This window comes from Lampris incognitus, chromosome 17, assembly GCF_029633865.1.
Source record: "Lampris incognitus isolate fLamInc1 chromosome 17, fLamInc1.hap2, whole genome shotgun sequence".
NCBI lineage: Eukaryota > Metazoa > Chordata > Actinopteri > Lampriformes > Lampridae > Lampris > Lampris incognitus.
This window is the reverse complement of record NC_079227.1, coordinates 12,898,668-12,919,287: the sequence shown is the minus strand read 5'-3', so window position 1 is coordinate 12,919,287 and position 20,620 is coordinate 12,898,668. Positions and strand designations below refer to the sequence as shown.

The 20,620-nt window shown below is 43.2% G+C and overlaps 1 protein-coding gene across 1 annotated transcript in view; it reads left to right on the top strand.

Annotated features, from left to right (window-relative positions):
* Positions 1-19,951, top strand: part of jakmip3 (Janus kinase and microtubule interacting protein 3) — a 59,388-nt gene extending 39,437 nt beyond the window's left edge. The window contains exons 17-24 of the mRNA XM_056296602.1: positions 87-146; positions 591-656; positions 1,888-1,956; positions 3,394-3,471; positions 12,899-13,132; positions 17,432-17,497; positions 17,975-18,035; positions 18,435-19,951. Coding sequence (XP_056152577.1) covers positions 87-146; positions 591-656; positions 1,888-1,956; positions 3,394-3,471; positions 12,899-13,132; positions 17,432-17,497; positions 17,975-18,025 — 624 coding nt within the window. The 3' untranslated portion in view covers positions 18,026-18,035; positions 18,435-19,951. The remainder of the gene's footprint in view (positions 1-86; positions 147-590; positions 657-1,887; positions 1,957-3,393; positions 3,472-12,898; positions 13,133-17,431; positions 17,498-17,974; positions 18,036-18,434) is intronic.
* The last annotated feature ends 669 nt before the right edge of the window (positions 19,952-20,620 follow it).

Below are 20,620 nucleotides of genomic sequence, written 5' to 3'. Positions count from 1 at the left end.
ATTCATCGCAGCACCTGAACTCTGTTGTGAAATGATTCATTTTATTGAACTTTGCTTTTTTGTGATCATCTCTTTTCATCCCTCAGGATATTGTGATCAGTGAGTTGATGAAGAAGCTGGATATATTGGGGGATAACGCCGTAAGTGTATGTTGCATTTCCTTTGTACATGTGTGTATGCAGTAGTGTGTGCTAGTTGTGTAAACCTGTCCACTAAGCGAGCTGTACAGATCTGTTTGCTATGCTAGCTGTGTTAACATGTTCACACAACCTGCTTTTTTTCTTTTCATACGACTGTAACATTAGTATCATAAATGTTAATTTTATGACCACGTTTAATAGTTTCCCCATCATTTTCATATACCAACAACCATAACTTAAAAAAGCATTTAAAATGGTGCTCACATGTTACAGGATGATGTGTTCACTGTGTTAATGCACTAGCATGTGGTTTGCATGCCACAGTAATAGTAAATATGCTACTGTTTAGGTTTTGTATGGCGTGTTATTGTGCTTGCACGTTCATTTGTCATCATTTTTACATCTGGACGCACTTTTGAAAAACTGTTCAAATGTGTGTCCCCCCTTCAGAATCTGACTAATGAGGAGCAGGTGGTGGTGATCCATGCCAGGACTGTCCTCACTCTGGCAGAGAAGGTAAGTTGTGAACTAATTTGATACCTAACAAAGGATTTACCAGTTGTATTTAAAGTAAGTTTACAGATTTACTTGCAGGTCTGTGTAGTTGGCTACATGACTGTCTGAACGACTACCTAGTGAAATGGTAATGTTCTGTTGTGTGCAAAAGATGGGTTGCATCTTGTGTTTTGTTGAATCTGCAGTAAACATTTGAAAGGTAAGATTTCTACCACAGGTGAAATCCGTCAGCGCTGACTGGCAGGGTGGCTAGACTTTGTACATGTTTTGTTTGCCTCTTTTTTCCCAATATGCCAAATCCCCCTGATAAATTGCAGTTGTGAATGAGGATGTGTAGAAACATGTTACATTTATTTTCAGACCTTTCAGAGGTATGCACTCTGACCAGGGGTACACATACATTTCTGTCTGTCTATGTCTGTGATTACTATAAGGCAGCAGAGTGGTCCAGTGGTTAGCACCGTTGCCTCACAGCAAGAAGGTCCAGGGTTGGAACCCCGGGCCATCCCAGGTCCTTTCTGTGTGGAGTTTGCATGTTCTCCCTGTGTCTGCGTGGGCTTCCTCCAGGTGCTCCGGTTCCCTCCCACCATCAAAAAGACATGCATTTTAGGGTTAATACTCCTGTCTGTGCCCCTGAGCAAGGCAATAGGAAAAAGGACTGGAGTTGGTCTCTGGGTGCTGCAGCTGCCCACTGCTCCTATACATTAGGCCTTCTTCATGGGTTGTCACCTTGTCATGATGGAGAGGCTTGCGTGGTTCTGTGGTCCCGAGAGCAATGCCGTCTGGAGCTATGCTCTTGGTAGGGTCACCCATGGCGGTAAGGTCAAAGGGGAGGTCCCTGATAAGGGGCAATCCAACCAAGACCTCAACAGTGGAACAGGCAGAGGATGATGGCTGACTTTAGGGAAGCATTACAACGGCTGGGAAGGCAGATGAAGGCTGCAGCAGAAATGGGCCCCCAGTCGTCTTGGACTCGATGCTGCTGGATCCTGACCCAGATCTGTCAAGGATCGTGTGGTGGCTGTCTGTACACCCGTCTCTCCACATTAAAAAAAGTCACGCACAGGCGTCCTCCCAAGAAGACAGTCATACTCGCTTTGCGTGACTGCCAATGATACATTAGGATGAGTTAAATTCAGAAAACGGATTTCATTGTAACTGGACAACTGAACAATGACAAAATAAAGTGGCTTTCTTCTTCTTCTTCTTCTTCTTCTCCTCCTCCTCCTAGTGGCTGGAGTCTATTGAAGTTACCAAGTCGGTTCTGCAGCAGAAGATGTTGGACATTGAAAGTGAGAAGGTACTGTGTTTCTGTTATGTTTGGTTTCTTCATTGTTAAAAATTGAATGAATATTAGATACTGGTGAGTAAAAGAAGACCAATCAAAGAAAATGAAAATAACAGCCAGATTTTCACACAAAATATAAAAGAATTCACCACTGATTCTGATCATGAATACAAAGTGGAGGAAGAGCCTGTGGACTCATGAAAACTTTTTTTTCATTACATTTTTTTGGGGGGGGGGGGGTCTTGTTGCTGATATCAATGGGATAAACAGGTTCACAGAGATAATGAACATGTTTACATGTGTGCAATAATCCAATAGAAAAAAATATTTAGCGAGCTATAGCACGCCCTCAACATGTAACCACGTGTGTGTTTCTTTTTTTGATATTAAAACCAGGTTTCTGTTTCAGGCATGTCCAATGTAAACCAAAATATTGAGCATGAATATGGTTTAAGCCCCAATGCAAAAATGCTGACAAGTCATTTTTTTGTACCAGATATATTTCTATGCAAACTATAACCGTCACGAAACCTCTGAGAGCCTTAGTGTGACGAAGGTGTCTGTATGTCTAAACAGCCTCCAAAGTTTTAATAAATATTAATGTTAATATCAGAATACTCTGTTTTAATAGAAATATGCTGATTCCAACAAAGAGTTGATTAGAACTATGGTAATCCAAAAGCAACTGTGTACATGGACATTTCTTATTAATATTATCAGAATATGACTCCTTTAATATTAGTTTAATTTTTATACACCTTTATCTTAAAAGCTTCATAAATATGTCATTCTAATGTGAGATCGTGTGGGTGACATGTACACAGTAAATAAAAAAGGTAGGACATGTTAGAGGCGACAACAAATTAATAACTGATTCTACAGAAGAGATTACGTAGTAATGACGTCATTACATTACATTACAGTCATTTAGCCGATGCTTTTATCCAAAGCAACTTACAATAAGCGTATTTCACTAGGAAATCAGGAGAACTACTAGTCATCAGAGGTCATAAGTGCATATTCTCTCTAAACATCACTCTTTGATTCTTATTTACAACTCCCGTTTCCTGCATGTGTGTGTTCGCATGAAAGAGACCGTTCTGGTAGAAACAGTTAATAAACCAGGGAGCTTCAGTCCCAGTGGGTGAATAATTTCTTATCGTCATTGTATTTTTTGATCCAGTATCTGTACTACTCAGATTTGGATGTGCACGCTGCTGTTTTTAACATCTGTTTTTATGCTCAGCGCTGCATTATTGTTTTACAAATAAGGTTTTTAATTTTCAATATTAACAGAAACAAACAAACGAAAAAGATCAGTTATGATAATCAACACCACATATGTTGCGCTAATGAACTCCAGGACAATATGTGCATATTATGTAAAGTAAGTTGGTTTTAGATGTCTGTGTTTTTCAGATGTGTGTTTGTGTGTGTCTGTCTTATCAGGACCTGTTCAGTAAACAGAAAGGTTACCTTGATGAGGAGCTGGACTACAGGAAACAGTCGATGGACCAAGCTCACAAGGTCTGTGGCTAATCCACACCAGCACCCAAACTAACAGACTCAATGACTAACACGCTGCACGCTAGTGACAAAGTGTGACGTTACTGAATTAAGGCAAATGAAAGGCAGAAGGCTGTATCTTATCAGTGACGGGTGGGAGGGCAGTGAGTAGGTCATCTCATTTTACTCAGTACCCCTCAGCAACTCCTGCTAAAATGTACCACTCATTATAGGCCAGTAAAGCCAGAATATTAAAAACAAACTCAAATTAAGAAGTACCTGGGTAGGGTTGTGAACGTGTGTGGGGGGGGGGGGGGCAGGTTAACAAGGTATTAGATAAGTAATTTGATTACTCGGTGGTTTCATCCTCTGTGCAGATGTCAGCATAGAGTGACTGGTCATCACTAACAATCGTTCCTCCTTTAATGATTAGACTTCAGACTTTTATTTATTGAACAAGGACCATGCATAAAAACATAAATCTCGGAATGAGAAGAGATGATTTATGCCAGATTTCGCTATTTTCCATCTGCCCTGGTCCCTGAGCAGGTACGCACAGAGCAATCACCAGACACTAAAAACATTTATTTGCCTGCAACACCATTACATAAACTCTATCACATTGCAATTATGCAGACAACTCTACAAGCACACATCAACATGAATACCAGCACAACTAAAATTATAATTCATTACAATTAAAATCAGAATCACAGTCAAATTAATGTTGACATGACTGTTGGCTCAGCATCCGTTTTTTGCACTGTGGCCAAAAGAATGGAAGTCTGTGTGCAAGTTTTAAGCTCAGCTGGGAGCATATTCCAGTTTAATGGTCGTAAATGAAAAAGCAGATTGTCCAAAGGTGGTGTGCCGCACAGGGATGTTTAAGTCTGAGTTTAGAGCAGATTGAGGGGTTCTGCTCATTAGCTCAGATTGCAGCTGAAAAAAGCACTTTTAATGGTGGAGGAGCAGCGATGTGAATTATCTTAAACACCAATCAAACGTCTGTAAACTGAGATTTTCAGAACCTAAGTGGCTGTATTTGGACAATATGTTAAAATGATGGTGATTTAATGATTTCCTATCGAAAAGATTTCAAGGCTTGTGTAAAAAGAATCTCAGCTGGTTTCAGAACAGTTTTGCTGGCCTGGAACCAGGAGGATATACAGTGCCTTGCAAAAGTATTCAACCCCCTGGACAGTCATCACTAATTTCTGGATTATAAAAGCTATTCAGACGTCCGTTCCTGAACAATATTATTTTTGTGAACCCATAAACTCTAACAACATGTTCCCAAAGCCATAATAAGTTGTGATTCGCTGACTTTTTATTAATCTACCACTACTACTTTCAGCTGCTCCCGTTAGGGGTTGCCACAGTGGATCATCCGTTTCCATCTCTTCCTGTCCTCTGCATCTTCCTCTGTCATACCAGCCACCTGCCTGTCCTCCCTCACCACATCCATGAACCTCCTCTTTGGCCTTCCTCTTTTCCTTTTCCCTGGCAGCTCCAAATTCAGCATCCTTCTCCCAATATACCCAGCATCTCTCCTCCACACATGTCCAAGCCATCTCAATCTTGCCTCTCTTGCTTTGTCTCCAAACTGTCCAACCTGAGCTGTCCCTCTAATATACTCGTTCCTAATCCTGTCCTTCTTCATCACTCCCAATAAAAATCTTAGCATCTTCAACTCTGCAACCTCCAGCTCCGCCTCCTGTCTTTTCGTCAGTGCCACTGTCTCCAAACCATATAACATAGCTGGTCTCACTACCATCTTGTAAACCTTCCCTTTAACTCTTGTTGGTACCCTTTTGTCACAAATCACTCCTGACACTATTCTCCACCCACTCCACCCTGCCTGCACTCTCTTTTTCACCTCTCTCCTGCACTCCCCGTTACTTTATACAGTTGACCCCAAGTATTTAAACTCATATGCCTTCGTCACCTCTACTCCTTGCATCCTCACCATTCCACTGTCCTCGCTCTCATTCATGCGTATGTATTCCATCTTGCTCCTTCTGACTTTGATTCCTCTTCTCTCCAGTACATACCTCCACCTGTCCAGGCTCTCCTTCACCCGCAGCCTACTCTTGCTACAGATCACAATGTTATCCGCAAACATCATAGTCCGTAGAGACGCCTGCCTGATCTCGTCCATCACCATTACAAACAAAAAAGGGCTCAGAGCCGATCCTTGATGTTATCCCACCTCCACCTTGAACCCATCCATCTTTCCAACCGCACACCTCACCACTGTCACACTTCCCTCGTACATATCCTGCACCACTCCTACATACTTCTCTGCAACTCCCAACTTCTTCATACAATACCACACCTCCTCTCTCAGCACCGTCATATGCTTTCTCTAAATCCACAAAGACATAATGTAACTCCTTCTGGCCTTCTCTACACTTCTCCATCAACATTCTCAAAGCTAACATCACATCTGTAGTGCTCTTTTGTAGCATGAAACCATACTGCTGCCCGCTAATCGTCACCTCTCCTCTTAACCTAGCTTCTATTACTCTTTCCCATATCTTCATGCTGTGGCTGATCAACTGTATACCTCTGTAGTTGCTACAGTTCTGCACATCGCCCTTATTCTTGAAAATCGGTACCAGTATACTTCTTCTCCACTCCTCAGGCATCCAATTCAATTCAATTCAAATGGCTTTATTAGCATGACGTAACAATGTACATATTGTCAAAGCAAGTGTCCAAACATGGAAAAAAGAGAGGGGGAAATAAAAAGCTAAACATCAATTGGAAAACACCATTGAAAACAAACACACTACAGCAAAGAAACAGTACAACAAAGAAACATAATACAAGACAAAAGAACACACTGTCATCAAATATGGCAGCAACAATGTGTCAGGTGAGTGTCACTCCCTGTCCCTCGCTTTATGGCAGGCAGCAACATAGACTGCTGCTAACTTACAGCTCTTTGAGTCTTCCCGTAGCGGGACTGGTAGTTTTTCTTCATCTGATAGGTTAAGAAAACCTTTTGTTATTAGTTATTAGTTGGAATTGTTTAAAATGTGCTTCTCTAACATGTTTATATTTGTCACATGTGGTGAGGAAGTGTAGCTCTGTTTCAGGCTCACCGAGGGTGCAGTGACAGCACAGCCTTTGCTCTGCAGGGAGCAGGTTTCCTGTGTCTCCCCTTCTCAATAGCAAGGCTGTGCTCTCTCAGTCTGTACACAGTCAAGGTTCTTCTTAGTTGTTGATCAGTCACCATGCTCAAATAATCTGTGATGGTGTACTGTCGATTTAGAGCCAGATAGCACTGCATTTTGCTCTGTGTTTTTGTTTGTCTTTGCCAATGTGTGATGTAGTTTTGTTTTAACTGTTTCGTAATTTGATTGGGTCTGATTGGTGATGTGTCCTGTTCCTGAGGTCTGTTAATAGAGCAGGTTTGTGCTCTCAGCCTCGTGACCAGTTGAGTAAGGGGGTTCCTATTACTATTCAGCTCTTGGCATTGCAGGGCTTGGTGATCATCCTCTCACTCAGCATCCTCTCACTTTCCAAGATTGTGTTAAAGAGTCTAGTTAAAAACTCCACTGCCATCTCTTCTAAACATCGCCATGCCTCCACAGGTATATGTCATCTGGACCAATCGCCTTTCTACTCTTCATAGCTGCCCTCACTCCCTCCTTGCTAATCCACTGCACTTGCTGATTCACTATCCCCACATCATCCAACCTTCTCTCTCTCTCTCTCATTTTCTTCATTCATCAGCCCCTCAAAGTACTCCTTCCACCTTCTCAACACAATCTCCTCACTTGTCAGCACATTTCCATCTCTATCCTTGATCGCCCTTACCTGCTGCACATCCTTCCCAGCTCGGTCCCTCTGTCCAGCCACTTGGTACAAGTCCTTTTCTCCTTCCTTAGTGTCTAACCTCTAATACAACTCACCATACGCCTTTTCCTTTGCCTTTGCCGCCTCTCTCTTCACTAAACGCTGCGTCTCCTTGTACTCCTGTCTACTTTCTTCATCTCTCTGACTATCTCACTTCTTCTTTGCCAACCTCTTCCTCTGTATACTTTGCTGAACTTCCTCATTCCACCACCAAGTCTCCTTGTCTTCCTTCCTCTATCCTGATGACACACCAAGTACCTTCCTAGCTGTCTCCCTCACTGTTTCTGCAGTGGTTGCCCAGCCATCTAGTAACTCTTCACTACCACCCAGTGCCTGTTTTAACTCCTCCCTGATCTCCACACAACAGTCTTCCTTCTTCAACTTCCACCATTTGATCCTTGGCTCTGCCTTCACTCGCTTCCTCTTCTTGGTCTCCAAAGTCATCCTACAGACCACCATCCGATGCCGCCTAGCTACGTTCTCCCCTGTCACCACCTTGCAGTCTCCAGTCTCTTTCAGATCACACCTTCTACATAAGATATAGTCCACGTGTGTGCACTTTCCTTCACTCTCTCACACCACCCTGTGTTCTTCCCTCTTCTTGAAATATGTATTCACCACAGCCATTTCCATCCTTTTCGCAAAATCCACCACCATCCGTCCTTCCACATTTCTCTCCTTGACACCATACCTGCCCATCACCTCCTCATCACCTCTGTTCCCTTCACCAACATGCCCACTGAATTCCATTCCAATCACCACTCTCTCCCCCTTGGGTACCCTCTCCACCACTTCATCCAACTCACTCCAGAATTCTTTTGTGACTTTTTATTGATAGATTATTAAATTATCAATACATTATTATTAATAAATTGTTATTATTAATTATCAATAAAATAAAAACTAAACTATAGTGCTTGCATATGTATTCAACCCCTTGTGCTCTGAAAGCTCCAAGTTTACACAAATGACAAATTATTCCTAAAACAAACTCAGGTAAAAACAATTGAACATACGTAATTAGTGTGCACCTGTAAGATATTAAACCGTCTCATTTATGGGTATAAAAAGCACTCTGAGTAAAGTTCATTAGCCGGGCGTGAACTCCATCAGAAAATGAAGACAAAGGAGCACAATACTGAAGTAAGAGACAAAGTGATTAAAATGCAGAAGGTGGGAAAGGGATACAAAACTATATCCAAGTGTTTGGATGTCCCACGGAACACTGCTGGATCCATTGTCAGGAAGTGGAAGCTGTATCGCACCACACAGACGCTTTGTAGGGCAGGCCGTCCCTCAAAGCTAAGTGTCCGAGCAAGACGTGGGCTGGTGAGGAAAGCCACAGGCGATCCTGCAATCACTTTGAAGGATCTCCAGAGGTCAGTGGCAGGAACTGGAGTAAATGTGCATGAGTCGACCATATCATGGCTCTCCATAAATCTGGCCTGTGTGTGAGGGTGGCACAAAAGAAGCCGTTGCTCAAAACTATGCATATAAATGCACGCTTGGAGTTTGCTACCAAGCCTGAGAGAGACCCAGTTAGGATGTGGGTAAAGGTTTTATGATCAGATGAGATGAAAGTTGAGCTTTTTGGCCAAAACTCAAAGTGTTGTGTGGTGCAAACCTAACATTGCTCATGCCCTAAAAAACGTCCCCCCTACAGTGAAGCATGGCAGCGGCAGCATAATGCTATGGGGTTGCTTTTCATCTGCAGAGACCGGGAACCTTGCTCAAATTGAGGGACGAATAGATGGAGCAGGGGAATACAGGGAAATATTGAAAGAAAACCTGTTGCAGTCTGCCATAAAACTGAAGCTTGAGAGAAGGTTCACCTCCCAGCAGGACAATGAGCCTAAGCACAAGGCTAAAACAACAATGGCATGGCTCAGCAACAAAATGTGAATGTTTTGGAGTGGTCAAGTCAAAGTCCGGACCTCAACCCTATTGAAAATCTGTGGCACAGACTGAAAATCACAGTCCAGAGGCGCCATCCTACCAACCAGCAAGACCTGTACAAATTTTGCCAAGAAGAATGGGCCAAAATTACTCCAGAAGAATGTGCAGAGCTTGTACATACTTACCCCAAGAGAATCATGACTGTTATTGCAGTAAAAGGGTACTCTACAAAGTATTGATATGTGGGCGTTGAATACTTATGCAAGCACTATATTTTAGTTTTTAATTTATTTACAAAAAGTCAGCGAAACATAACTTATTTTGGCTCTGTGAACATGCTGTTAGAGCTTATGGGTTCACAAAAATAATATTGTTGAGAAACAGATGTGTGGAGTATCTTATGATCCAGAAATTAGTGGTGACTGTCAAAGGGTTTGAACACTTTTGCAAGGCACTGTAACCTGCAATTTGTTCTGAAATACTGATGTTATGGAATATGCATGTAGACGTGCCTGGAGGTGGAGACATAGGTGGTGATGTAGAGAGAGTGATGGGCAGAGATAGAGTGACATGGATACAGACATTTTTTAAAATTGATTTATTGAGAATAAGTTACGTTAGACAACACTCGGTAGCACAAATGGGATGGGAACTACATCGTAGGAGAAACCAGGGAGGGATCATGGGGTTGTGTTGACATACAATTCATCATGGAGCAAAAAAAGCTTCTGTGTTTAATGAAGAAATTTTGAGAAACATGTTTGTTCATAGTGCTTGAAATGTCAATCTCATTGAAATCCACTTTCCTCTTGTGGTCTATTTAATACTTGTGAAATTAATAATATTCTTGTTCGGGCATCCGGGTAGTGTAGTGGTCTATCCCGTTACCTGCCAACACAGGGATTGCTGGTTCTAATCCCCGTGTTACCTCCAACTTGGTCAGGTGTACAGACACAACTGGCCGTGTCTGCAGGTGGGAAGCAGGATGTGGGTATTTGTCCTGGTCGCTGCACTAGCTCCACCTCTGGTCAGTCGGGGCGCCTGTTTGGGGGGGAACTGGGTGAAATAGCGTGATCCTCCCACATGCTACGACCCCCTGGTGAATCTCTTCACTGTCAGGTGAAAAGAAGCGGCTGGCGACTACACGTATCGGAGGAGGCATGTGGTAGGCTGCAGCACTCTCAGATTGGCAGAGGGGATGATGCAGCAACCGGGACGGCTCGGAAAAGTGGGGTAATTGGCCAGGTACAATTGGGGAGAAAAAGTGGGGGGGGGTATTATTTTTGGGTTTTTTTTCTTCTTCAGTATCAACATGGACCAAAATGAATAGACTGGTAGATTTCTATTATTTTCCTGTGAGCTCAAGCATTGAGTTGTTGTTACACAACTTTTAAAACTCCTAAGATATCTAAAGACCTAATATAGTCAAACAGTTTAGATTACAGCAGAACCAGACATGCCCATGTGGTTTGTTTTAATCGGTAATCCATCTGTGGGCCCAGGAATGCCTTATACTTGGCATTTGCTGATTATGTCCAGGGCAGGGATTTAGATGAACATTCCCACTAGAGATCAGAATCACGCAAACCCCCCATTTCTGCTCCTATCGTGACCAGACTTACAAGGTTGGACCATAGCCTGCCCGCTGTTCAGAATAGTAGAGTATATGATGTATTGGCTCCATGAATCAAGGAAACCAGCAGGCTTTCCTGGATTCTCAAGATGGCGTGCAGAGCATGTTGAGGCTACAAACCAGCTGCTCCTTATAGTTAAGAGAGCAGTCATCCGTAAATAACGGCCATGGTGATATGTTCATTCCAACTTTACTTTGACGGGGATCTGGTAGTTTCCAACTATGTTTTTTCTGGAAAGGGCGTAACGGCACCTGCCAGACTGTAACCCACACTCGCCATCTTTCATTAGGTGGTCACCTTGGAGGCAGAGACAGGAAGTTGCATTACACTGGTCAACACAATTTTTCTTGCATGGGGTTTTTCAACGGATTCTTGCTAACTCTTGGGTGCTGAATCCAAATCTGGCATTAGTTTTTGCCTATCACATCAGGTTTTTGAACTATGAAAAATCATTATTTTTGAGAAAACAGCAATTTTACGCTCGAAGTTAAAAAAACACTGTTGCATTAGAAGATCGATAGATGCAAAAATGATTACAATGAATAAATAAACACTCAGCCTAGCATGAAATTACTTAGGAAATTAATAGGGGTAATTTTTATCCCCACCAAGATTGCCAGACTAGATGGTCAACTTTTGTAAAATCCTGAATAAGGAGCATACAGATAGCACAAAAACTTGATGTGATAGAGCAAATCTGAGCTCAGATTTGGATTCAGCAGCCCAAAATTAGCCAAAAACAGTTTCCAAAGTCCATGCAAGAAAAAAAAAACTATATTTTTGTAGACCAGTGTTATCAGAGACAATTAGTTATGTGGTCGGTCAACCAATCAAGATCGATGACCCATCGTCTGTTATTTTTGTTTCAAAGTCTAAATGAAATCTGAGGCCCAATCCCAATGTCCACACTCATGGACTCACGGACTTTGAGGTGGCTTCCCGCTAAGTCCGTGGGGGCTTAGGGCTGTCCCGTTGTCAAGTCGTCAAGTGCACGAGGGCTCTCGCAGACGTTTTGAGCCCTTTATACACACTTCCTGTAAGTCCGCATTTCTGCTGACTTTGCCTGAGGGAAAGATCTACAGTTCATAGCATTGTGACATTAAACACGGGGTTACTAGGGGAAGCCCGGAAGCATTAAAAAAAAAAGGTTAACAAAAAAGCGTGGATTGAGAGACTAACCCCAATGGTTACGAGAAAAAAAGTTTACCTATAACATCTACGTGTTAATGTAAACTAAAAGGAATTTGACTTGGCTCAACGTTAATTTCATTGTACAACAAACCTTCATCGGCTGCCATAATCATGCGCCCTCTGCTGTTCAGAAGACCGTTGAAAGCCTTCCTCGACATCTTGAAGTCAAACCTCATGTCTCGCTCCACATCCATGTATATCCAGAGGACTGGCATGTGGGTGTTCAGCCTGACATCTTGGGTGCACTGGTATGCCTGAATTTACAAACAAGCACCACATTAACAAGGATTGAAGATGGTACATAAAAAAAAACAACATGAAATCAGAGCAATGCAAACATATGCTGTAATACACAGCTAGTTTATCATCAACCATTTCACTTAATGATGCTGTTTTGACAAAAACAAGTAAATTGATTATTTGGCAATTACCCCTCGTCCACTCTGTAACACGAGAGCCTGGAAGACGTTCAGATCAGGCAGTCGGTCCCTTAAGTGCCGTGGCCGTGAAGAAAATAGTAAGAAACATGTTTTGGCATTGTCAAGGTAACATGATATGTCGCAAAGTGCTGTCTCATCCTCTTTATACCATTTCGAGCCCTTGCAGCCTCTCACACTCATGCACTTAACCAGGGTGACGTCAGTTATGTCCATGAGGGTTCAGGGCTTAGGCTGTAGGGGGGACATTGGGATTGGCCCCAAGTCCCACACGCATTCTGGAGAAACTTCACAGCTGATTCTGACCTAAACCAATTACTACAGTAGGCAACCCCTGTAGACTGGTAGGCTAGTCATAAAAAGCCACTGTACACTCGGAGGTTTAGTAGTAATAGGGGACTCTGTCTCTCCCCCCCCCCCCCCCAGAGGATTTTAGAGCTGGAAGCCATGCTGTTTGAAGCCCTGCAGCAGGAGGAGGGCTCCAGGATAGAGGGATGGAAGACGGAGGGACGTCGTCTGTCTGAGGTCCTGACTGAGGAAGAGCGGGAGGGGCTTAGGAGAGCGATGGACCAGTGGAAAAGAGCAGTAATGGGCGAGTTAAGAGAGAGAGATGCCCAAATTCTCCGAGAGAGAATGGACCTTCTGCATCATGCACAACAGGTAAAGCAACAACGAAAGCTGCTTTTTTTTCAGGTTTTGTCAGAAGTGATACCAGCCTATACTTATATCCAGGGTTCAGGTGTGTTATACATTGCACTTGAAACTATAAAGACTTTTCTTACCAACTCTCACTGGATTATGCCAAATAACTTTTCGAGGCTTCCGCGGCATGTTCAGCGCACGTCTGATGACTTCGTTGACTCTGATTTATTTGCCACTATTGTTCTAGGTTGGCGTGTGCGCCGTTTTCTTTATTTTAAATTTGTAGCATGTCAGACATGACACCAGCATCCAATGCACTGCCTATACCAGCTTTCTTAAAGGTGAACTGTCCTTATGTTATGTTTACTTGTTCTCTATACTCGTACAATTGAGCTGCTGAGTTATTGGTGCTATGGTAGAGTACTGTAGCTAGGAGGTGTGCACCGATCCGATACCAGAGCGTTAAATAAATATATACAGAAGCACTTTATTTGTTGTTTCAGTTCATGTACTTGCGCACATGAAATGAAACGACACATCGTTTCCCCCAGCCCACAGCAGTGCAACACAAAGACAAAAACACATATGCAAGAACTGCAAGAACACACATATCCAAACTAACACATATATCTAATAGAGGTGGGATGATACTGGATTGAATTCCGAATCGTTCGATACGGTCTTCACGGTTCGACACACTCCCCATTTCGCGATATCGTGTGTTATTGGGTGAATGTACTTCATGCTTTGGTGACATTACTACTACTACTACTACAACTACGTTCGGCTGCTCCCGTTAGGGGTCACCACAGCAGATCATCCGTTTCCATCTCTTCCTGTCCTCTGTATCTTCCTCTGTCACACCAGCCACCTGCATGTCCTCTCTCACCACATCCATAAATCTCCTCTTTGGCCTTCCTCTTTTCCTCTTCCCTGGCAACTCCATATTCAGCGTCCTTCTCCCAATATACCCAGCATCTCTCCTCCACACATGTCCAAGCCATCTCAATCTTGCCTCTCTTGCTTTGTCTCCAAACTGTCCCTCTAATATAATCGTTCCTAATCCTGTCCTCCTTTGTCACTCCCAATGAAAATCTTAGCATCTTCAACTCTGCCTCCTCCAGCTCCACCACCTGTCTTCTCATCAGTGCCCCTGCCTCCAAACCATATAACATAGCTGGTCTCAAAACCATCTTGTAAACCTTCCCTTTAACTCTTGCTGGTACCCTTCTGTCACAAATCACTCCTGGCACTCTTCTCCACCCACTCCACCCTGCCTGCACTCTCTTCTTCACCTCTCTTCTGCACTTCCTGTTACTTTGGACAATTGACCCCAAGTATTTAAACTTAATGCTTTGGTGACATTATGTAGCCTAATTTGTAGTGGCCTTGGGGAAAATGCAGAAATAAAACACCATAAATACAAATAGTAATTTTAAATCTTCCTGAATCATTGTAACATCACAGGGATATACAATAAATATAGCTAGCCTATTAGACAGGCCACTTCAACAGATTCGTTTGTGGATGTGGAACCTTCTGACTGTTGACACAATTGATGGATGCGCGTTTAAGTGTTGCACTAGCTAAATAGATGTTCCGCATAAAGCGAAAAATGGCAAACGAAGGTGAAAACCTTAAGCTACAACTTGAGGACGCACCGCCGTCCTACAGGTCAGCTGTTTGGAGGCATTATGGATTTAGTTTGACATTGATAGAAGGGAGACGGTATACAGGCATTGCTCGACACACGTGTCCTACACAGGTGGGAACATGACGAACGTTTTTACCCATTTACGCCAGCATCATCCTTCGGTGTCATTAACATCATGCATAGGTAGCAAAAAAATGACACGACAACTTATTCCTGTTGCTTTGAAACAGCTGTTGCCCACTGATTCAAGACAGAGCAAAATCAGTCACTAAAGCATGTGGACAGTTCATAGCCCATGACCTGCAGCCACTTGCAGTAGTGGATGATTCTGGATTTAAACACATGATTAAAATATTGGAGCCCCGCTACACTTCACCAACAAGGCGCCACATCGCATGCAAAATCATTCCTGACCCGTATGACGAAACATGGCGTAGAATTCTGAACGCGTTAAGTGAAGCGCACCACTTGGCTTTGACCGCCGACTCGTGGACCTCGGGAGCCATGGAGAGGTATTTGACTGTGACGGCTCATTATATTACTCGGGTTATGTTATTTTCACTTCTAAATTAGCTACTGAATTATGTTTTAATGGTTTTATTAAAGCAACTGTGTTACAAAACAAGAAAAGATGGCACAATTTTTTTTTAGAACTTTTGCACTTGCATTACGTCTAAAAAGGTGCCTTGATAAAGCCAAAATGTTGGGCCTAATTCTTAAAATAAATGAAAAATAGAGAACTGCAGTGGTGTTTTGTTTTTTGTTTACCAATCATCCACTGTATCGTATGAAATCAAAATCGTGAGATGTATTGAACCGTGAGATTTGTGAATCGTCCCACCCCTAATATCTAAACTAAACAACAAAAAAAAGCTGTCCAGGAGAACGAACGCCAGCCAAGATTACTGTTGGAACTGCCGGTCTGCATGAGCTAGCAGTTAGCTTAGCCTACCCCGCTTTCACGTCCTGTCAGACCGCCCTCTGTGTTTCCTGCTGGGGCGCAGCTCCGGTTAGGGCTGTGGTCCTTGGGCCTACAGGATGCAGCAGCCCAGACTCCCTCAGCCGATCCAACACCAGCTCTCCCAGCCAGACACCTTCGACACACCTCCCCGCACTCCACATTACGACACTAAAAAAACAGTCAAGACTAGGTGAGGCTGCCGCCAGACCGCCCTCGGTGTTATCGGAATTGCCGGTCTGCATGGGCTAGCAGTTGGCTTAGCCTGCCCCGCTTCCGTGTCCTGTCAGACCGCCCTCGGTGTTACGTCTTCGGGCACAGCTCCAGACAGGGCCGTGGTCCCTGGGCCCACAAGACACAGCAGACCAGGCTCCCCCAGCCGATCCAACACCAGCTCTCCCAGCCAGACACCTCCCTACCCTCCACCCATGTAATGTTTGTCATACTAACATTAGCAGGTCTAGCGAAGACCGTGCGTGTGTACAGGTAAAGTGATATAAGTGATATAAACCTACATCCCTTCAGGTCTTATCAATAGAAATCACCTATTTTCCCCCTCCTTGAGGGATGGCACATTCTCTCTTTGGAAAAGCAAAGGGTTTAAGGACATTCTAAGACCTGTTTGTAAATGACACTTTGCTATCTTCCCCACCCTAGCCTCTGAGTTCTCCCTACCCCCATCTCTTCCGTTATTTCCAGGTTAGGCACTATGTCTCCTCCTGTTTTCCTAATTTTCCTGCTCTCCCTCCCAAACAACCCTGGGATGAGCTTTTAATTTTACTCCCCCAACAGAGGGCAGTTATTTCCAACATCTATTCAATTAGCGTGTGACTAGATACGTGTTCTTTGAACAATCAATCAAGTTGCATTTTATATAACAAGACAAAGACTGCTTGGGTACAAGAAATGGGGGTTGAATTGGATGAAGAATGGTGGGATGAGGCAATTGATGGAGTGCAAACGACCACCTCCTGTGCCCGTCTCGGGCTTAGACAATTCAAAGTTTTGCACAGAGTACACTTCTCCAAATCCAGACTATCCAAACTATATGTGAATGTAAGTTGACAGTTGTGGCAGGTGTCGTGCCTCCCCATGTGACCTCTCGCATATGTTTGTTCACTGTCCCACATTGCAACCCTACTGGCATTCAATCTTTAAAACTCTTCTGATGGCCTTGAAATTGACCTGCAACCCTGTTAGTCTGTCGCAGAATTCTTCTTAACCGGAAGTCTGCACTGCCTCCCTCATTCTCCTCTTGGCTTAAAGATGTGACGTTCTTTCTTAAGTTGGAGAAAATTAAATACTCTGAGAGGTTAAAGTGATAAATTCACCACAAAATGAACCCTTTATATTATTCTTTAATGCCCTGCAGAGGCTTCCTACGGATGAGGGGCCGTAATCTGAGGCGTTCTTAGACACCTGAGTCATCTTACTGTTGCTGACTATATGCTGACAGTGTGCAGTCCAAGCAGTTTGCCAACTTGCCAGTTTTATTTTGTATCTCATACTGTCAATGTACTGTTGTGTTGTTGTCTTATTGTATTGTACATTTTATGTTGTTGCTGTTACAGGTTGTGGGAGGGGGTGGGTGGGGTTATATTTGTAATGACCTGTAACTATTGCAAGATCTGAAAAATATATTCAAAAACAAAAACCCACATTTCTGACATTTACCTGTGTGTGTTTGTGTGATCTGTTTGTCTAGAGGAACAAAGAATTGGAAGAATGGATAGAAGCACAGAAACGACAGATCAAGGAGCTAGAAGAGAAGGTATGAAAGGATGAAAAGAGAAAATCTGACCGTGTGTAGACAGAGTTGGTCCGGGTTCGACCAGGGCCATATATGACTGTTAGTCCATGTTTGACCAGAGCCACACAGACTGAGTTTAGTACATTCTTAACTGAGTCTAGTCCAGGTTGAATTGGACCCAAATGCAAGTTTGAGGCTGCTCTTTTCCAGGTCTGTCAGAGGTTGACTGTGAATACAGAACACTGTGTCGCTTAACATTACCATGTTAAAATTAATAATGCTCTAAAAATCAGCTGACAGAAAATAATCATCTGCCTAAACCAGGAAGCAGGACTGTGGTGCCAACATTCAACATGCAGCCTTCATACTGATCACTGTGTGGCTCTGGTTACAGGGACAAAGACAGAGTTGTTATATTTTAATGTTAAATGAACATTTTCTGAATTCCTTTCAAATCTGACATTTCTCCTTTTCCTCTTATTTTTTTGCTTTCCATAGTTTTTATTTTTATTTTTATTCTTTTCCCTAGCTTTCATCCTCTGGTCATAATGGCAGGCTGGTGAGTGGCATAACAACAGTGTTCACTGCATAGCAACGGTGTTCAGTGCATAGCAACAGTGTTCGTTGCATAGCAACACCTTGTAAAAAATTTGCATGACAACAGTTACTTGTATCAATTTACAACTACACTGTGTAGAACTTTCTGGTCAGAGGCTGAATATTTTTTTAAGCCGCTGTTAAAAATATATCACAGCGAGGGGCAATATTTTACTACAAAGGCAGACGATTTTACTGATTTTAAGAGAGTGCTCTTAATTCTGATGAGCCATTTTATTATAATTGCAGAACACATAACCACTACCTGCCCCTTCCATCCATATGCTGTAGACATAATGCTGCATCCCTGTATCAGTATGAAGATGGAACTTAACACGTGTACCTTGATGTCTGTCTCCAGTGGCCTACAGCCCTCCAGACTTACAGAGGAGGGTCGGTCAGTCTTCTGTCGTCTCGGAGGGGATAGGGTTCATATCCCGACCACCCAGAAGGAGACTCAGATTGGGTTCATGTCACGCCTGAAGGATAAAGGTTCACATCCTTGCAAGGGACAGAAGGTCAAAGACTCAGAAACTCTCCTCTTGGTGCTCAGCTGGTTGGAGGATGGAAAACTGTGGGTCGGCACAGACCTTAAGCCACAAATAAGCAGTTTGTACAAAGTGGTGGTATGGAGCTTGCACAGCCCTGCTGCACTGCCGCTGCGAATTGGTGGGCCAATGAGAAGGGAGCCAGACTGTCAGCTGGCTGAAAACAGCTGATTCTGACGCTGCAACCAATTAGCTGCCACAAAGACAGTTTGGAGGAAAAGTCCTGATCGTTTTGGAATGACAAATGACCGATAGCTCCACAACATCTCAACAGTGGGTCCAGATGTACAACGTTAGTCACCTTAAGACAAGCCAGACACCTGGTTGTGCAGGAAAAAGTTTAAACCAAGGCTTCGCTCGCCAGGGGTGTCTGGGTCACCGATCAACACTCTCTTTCACCAACCAAATCCAGGGGACAAGTTACAGCTAAGGAATTAATATAGAGATTACCAAGCCTGGTGGACTCCACACAGTGGGCAGCTATGCGGGATGGACCTTTAGATTTGTTGAGACGTAAGACAGAGGAATATTTTGATCCTAACTGCTCTCTTTCTGACCAGTTCACTTTTTCCCTACAATCACTCTCCCGATTGGCTTTTAGAACCGGCCCTTTACCACAATCTTTCTGGATCTAGAGCCTTACAGTGACAGTTTAGCCATGGTTGTTTTTACCGGTAGTCACGCTGACTCCATAGTCCTGGTTGCCAAGTAACCAGGTCACTCTCTTTCAAGTGATCGTAATAATGTTGTCCATGTTGCCATGGCAATATTATGGAGGACATTGTTCTATATTCTCAGCCCACACTTGTAGAACAGGAGCAAAGACATGGAGACCACGGTGCAACCTGGACAAACCATCTATGTGCGGCTCTAAGAAAACTCGGAAGTGCTGATGAGGTTTTCTTTGGTTTCGTAGCTTTTGCCGTTGTACAGTTATGGTTTACCAGCAGAGTTGTGTCAGTAATCTGAACAAACAGAGCTCCATAATCTGCATGTCAGAGGATCCCAGAGCAGTGGAATTGAACGTGGCATCAGATTGTAACTGTGTTTGGGAGGCCTGGGATCAGTTTTAGACAACCTTCTCACACCATAGGTGCAGGAAACCAGACACTGCGGGTTAAACTAAGCTAAACGAAACATTGTGTTTGAAACACAGGGAAAAAATCAAGTCCGTATTCCAACCTCAGATGTTCCTCACTCCACTATCAAAGCCTGATGTACTTTTAATATTCAAGATGCTATTTTTCTAAAACTGTTCCGTTGTTCTAACTCTGTCAGTGTTTCTTTGGAACGATGGGATTTAAAAGAGATTAAAGTCAGACTGATTGATGGAAACGACAATGTCCAGACTCCAGTGTGTTTTCACCTCCAAAAGGGTTACAGACATGTTTGCTTCACTGTCAGCTGGCGTCATTTTCATTCATCTGGAGACAGACTTGCTTGACAGTCTACCACCGAGGAATTAGACGACTGAATCCGTGAGTATGTTTACATTCACAACAGTTCCTCACTTATAGGGAGAAATACACTTCAAACACTGTTTTATTAGTTTTCACATGACTCTAAATAGTGTGGTTTCTTGTAACTCCCAGGTATTCATGGACCTTTCACATACGCAGTTTCATAATACCAAAAGAAACCAGACTACGATGTTCACGGTGCACCAATAAATCAAAACATTTAGCCAAAACCCAGGTTGCTCAGTCATGTTTAACTTGTTAACCAGATAACGATAACCTAAAGGCATTTACATGAGTGTTCCTAGAGGGGGAGTCATGCCTTCATCAGTTCATAATGGTATTATTAGTAAGGCTGGGTGTTTGTCACGGAAGTCGCGGGTTTCACGGATTCCGTGATTCTTGCCATTTTTTTGCCATGTCAGCGATTTCCCCAGTTTTTAGTGCTTTCCGTGATTTTTCTACAGTTTTGAATGGTAGCCTAACTGTCAATCTTAACGTAGCCTACAGTGTGATCTGTATAGGCACTAAGCATTTTAACC